The sequence below is a fragment of the Nestor notabilis genome, unplaced genomic scaffold (genome assembly GCF_000696875.1).
Source record: "Nestor notabilis isolate BGI_N333 unplaced genomic scaffold, ASM69687v1 scaffold18048, whole genome shotgun sequence".
In the NCBI taxonomy this organism is placed as follows: Eukaryota; Metazoa; Chordata; class Aves; order Psittaciformes; family Psittacidae; genus Nestor; species Nestor notabilis.
Window position 1 is genome coordinate 17,051 of NW_009940784.1, and position 4,140 is coordinate 21,190.

At 41.9% G+C, this 4,140-nt stretch overlaps 1 protein-coding gene across 1 annotated transcript in view; it reads right to left on the reverse strand.

Moving 5' to 3' along the window:
* Positions 1-702: 702 nt before the first annotated feature.
* The window catches only part of CD28 (CD28 molecule), a 10,319-nt gene continuing 6,881 nt past the window's right edge, over positions 703-4,140 (reverse strand). The window contains exons 3-4 of the mRNA XM_010020544.1: positions 3,882-4,000; positions 703-958 (exon numbers count right to left, since the gene is read on the reverse strand). Of these exons, the coding sequence (XP_010018846.1) occupies positions 818-958; positions 3,882-4,000 (260 nt within the window). The 3' untranslated portion in view covers positions 703-817. The remainder of the gene's footprint in view (positions 959-3,881; positions 4,001-4,140) is intronic.

Below are 4,140 nucleotides of genomic sequence, written 5' to 3' on the forward strand. Positions count from 1 at the left end.
ATGCTTCCTGTACGACTTTGTGTTCCCTCACTGTAGGAGGCGAACAAAACAGAAATGGGGTTCTTCATGATGACAACAGATCTTTCTTCCTCTCCCAATTATCTTTATTTTGTCTCCAGGTTGATTACTTTCTCACTCTGTGGAGTTGCTTGGTCATGACTTCAAATGGCCTTATGGCAAAGTGTCCAACCTAAGGACTCACGTATTGAAGGTTTAGTAGTTTTCTATCAGCTTGATTTGTCCTGGCAGCCCATTTGGGCCATAGCCTAATAGCTTGGCTGACTTTTCCCTCTTTCTTTCAAGCATGTGTTTTGAAGTTCAAACTGTGCCCTGGTCTTGTAGGGAAGAAAAGATAATTTTTTTTACATTTTGCCATATTTAACATCAACAAGGGTTTCAGAGGATTAGACATACAGGAAAGGAAATTAAGGGTTAAATCTAAGGCAGCAGTTATTGGGAAAGGTCAGACGTTCTGGTTCTCCTAACAGCTAGGCAAAACCACAAGTGTTAGGAGGAGACCAGCTCTGAGTTCTGACTCCATCCTTCTGTCTTACCCACTGACAACCCTCATCACAAGTTGTGTCTCATTTTCAGCCACCATGGAAAACAGTCCTTGTTTACTTCCCCCCTGTTTTTGTGTTTGTTTGGTTTTGTTTTAGTATATTATATCAAAGCTTAGCCAATACTTGCTATGGTGTAGTTATCCATGATCAATAATGACAAACATGATGAGAAAATGAGAGGCTGTCCTTCCATGTCCAAGAGCAAGTGACTGCCTAGAAGCACACAAGGCCACTAGTAGGTCAGCTGTTGGGTATCAAGGCTGCCAGGACCGATATGCAGTGTAGTCTCGTGTTGGTGCATAGGATGGGTAACCCTTGTTCTTCTGGTATGGTGGGTGCCGGGGAGTCATGTTCATGTAGTCACTCTGATGGTGCAGATTCTTTCTGGATTTCTGCTGTGGGAAAAGGGTGAATTGTGAAAACACTTCTGCAATTAGTATGTCCTGCCTGGGGTGAGCATTCGAAAAAGGAAAAGAAGAAAGGGAACAGGGATCCTTTGAACAGAGGAGGGTTGACTATTAATAAAGACCTGAGACAAGTTAATAATGGATTTAATTAATTTTTCCTTCTATGAATTAACAAATCGTCTCACCCAACTCTCGTATTAAATGTTGTCAGTTGTGACCCTAGGTCCTGGTTCAGGGAAGCAGACATACTTATAATGCAGCCTTAGGTTTAAATACATTTACAGAAAGATTAGAACATATATTCTCATAAAATAATCTATGGAATTTGCCCAACCTGAATGCAAGTCTCCAGCTTATCTGCCGAGAGCTTTACAGTGCTAGTTCTCCAGGTAAGGAATGTTGAAAATCAAGGATACAAACTGATGCCTCTCACCACCAATTCTCAGCTGTGGAATGACTCAGCATAAGCAATACAGCCTGAACAGTGAAGGCTGTCCTCCTTTATTAGGAGGAAAAAAGAAATTAGCTTAACTCAAACAGAGTAAGAGCAGGAAAAATCAGCCTAAACTATGTGTATCATCGTTTGCCTACCATTTACAGAAGTAACACACAATGCATTTATTGTTCTGAGCCTTCCTTCGAGGGGAAAAAGAATCAGAGCTGATGTTAATCTTTCATTTGTCTCACTATCTGAGCCTCAAAAGTCTCGTTTCCACTGCTGAGTTCCTGCTTTATAATGTCCCTGTGAGACAAGGGAGGCATCATCTCTCTCAGAAATACAAGTAGCAGAAGACAGGTAAAATAATTTGCCTGTAATCATAGAGGAAGTCTGTGGCTACAGCAGCAGTTGGGCCTCTGACTGCTGCAGGCTATGTGTAAGGTTGGTGTTTCTGTGTAGCTGAAGGCTTTATTGATCAGGGGCAAGGTAAAGTGTTTCCTTGCTTTTTTGTTAATACTGATTATACCTTCTTTTGTAAACTCCTTGTTTACTGACATTTCCTTCCTATGTACATAAATATTTGCATATGCTGCAATATGCTTGTGATGCTGCAGAATTGGAGGAGCTTTGTATTAGAAAATCTGGTGGCTGAATTATGCTGTACATATAGAGTGGGGCAGTTACTATAAAACATTTTAAGCTTTTTTATGTTAATCATATATATATGCAAGGTGTTCAATGTAAGTTACATGCTGTTTAAGTCGTGCAATGCAGGTGATATATATAAATCTGTAGATACAAAAGCTTTACCTGTGTGTGCTCATCTCCATAATATATGATTATTAATTCACCTAAAAGGCAATTTCGCATGGGAGAAAGATATTTTGCTAGCATGAGTGAATGCTGGACTGTCACAGGATCAAAGACTGCTACTTTTGGAGAGGGAAGCAGCCTTTCCCTCCAGGGACGGCAGAACTGTATGTAAATAGATGAATCTTTAGCTGCTTTCAGGAACTCAGGTGAAGCAGGCTTGCCGTGGCTATCAAATATCATATTTTAGGGCTTTTTTTTTTCACAATGTCTTCTAGGCAGCTGTGTTTACATTCAGCAACACTCTAAATACATCCATGCTCAGACTAGATATTATCAGGGGAATACCTCCAGCAGAGATAACAGCAGGTAAAAACTGATGCTGCAAATGGCACAAACCACAGTGCAGACTTGCCACTCTTGCTGGGGGCAGACATGTTAGTAATGAGTGTGTAGCCATTAGGTACCAAATGAATATGGGAGAGAGAAAATGGTTCAGATTGTGATGGATTTGAAGCTACACTGTCTCATCAGGTACAGCCACTGTAGCACAGCATTTTAACACCAGCAGCTGTTTGCTGTAGTCCTCTCAGCTCTCCTAGGAGTCACATTCCACAGTAAGGCACAAAGAAGGACCTGTCCTTGCATTTTCCTGTGGCAATGCCCCGTTTGATGTTTTCCATCAGAAATAACTATATATTGAACAAGCATATTTTGTGAAACACTTAACAGATCTCAAGATTCAACTAGCAGTGAGAGTGGCTTTCTGTATACACACATTTAACCTGTCAGGGACTCTGGGCCCTTTTTGCAGGCTACCTCCTAATGTGTTGATAATTGTTATTAAATGACAAAGATAAAGGCAGAATGTAAGGAACAGAGCTCTCTGTGGTCATTGCTGAAGTCCTTTGCACATGGATTAAGTAGTGTAAATCAGCTCAGGGAGATCACAGTCATAAGTCTTGTCTAGGAAGATATCCTTCTGCTGCCTCTCCATCACACCTCACTCTCTCTTTATTCTATCAGGCAGAACTGGATGTGGCCTGAGCCAGCCAACTCTCCAGAGAGATTAGAAAGCAAAAATAATGAGCCATAAGACTGTCTCAGCTTTCTTGGCATTAATGTACAGAGTCAGATGAGGGACTACTGAGATCACAGTGCTCCTGTTCCCCTGCAGCCAGGCTGCTAGAAATATTACACACTTGAGGGAATTGGTGGATAGGCACAAGGCATCAGTGTAGACAGTCTTGGGCCAACTGAGCGTTCCCTAAAGATTGTTTTACTGTAGGTGAGCTCCTTCTGTCAGTCTAGTCTGAAAGGGTTTTTCTGGGAATGCTTGTAGTGCTAGATTTCTCTGACAGGGACAATTGGCAGAGCTAGAGACTGTGCCCCAGTATTGCTGGTGTGCTGGGCACTGCCAACTCTATGGCATTACTGTTTGCTTAGGCACTTTACTGCAGAGGCCTGCTTGCCCACCTGGACAGCATATTGTGTTTGAGCTCTTTTGGGGTGTGGCATGGGTGTGCACATACAGCTGGGGTGAAGCACTGTGATCCTGAGGTGAGGACTATCAGTGGGTTCGTGGTAAGCGCAGCAAATACAGCCTGAGAAATCAACTAGGACAAAGAACATATAGAGCAAAGGAAAATAGTAGTTTCTTACCCAGTAGTTAATAAAAGCTGCAGTTACCAGCATACTGTAGAAAGCAAGAACTCCAGTCACTGCCACCATAGACCACAAAGGAATTGCAGACTGAGGCTCTTGTATTTGCATGGGTGTCTCTTCAAGGGAAAAAACAAAGCAAACTTTAAGTACATGAAAACAACTCCCTCAATCTTTGCTTATTTACTCCTTGTTCCAATGCACTATTTGTATTAATCATCATTTTAAGATGTCTTCTTCAGAACACCTGGAGCAGGAA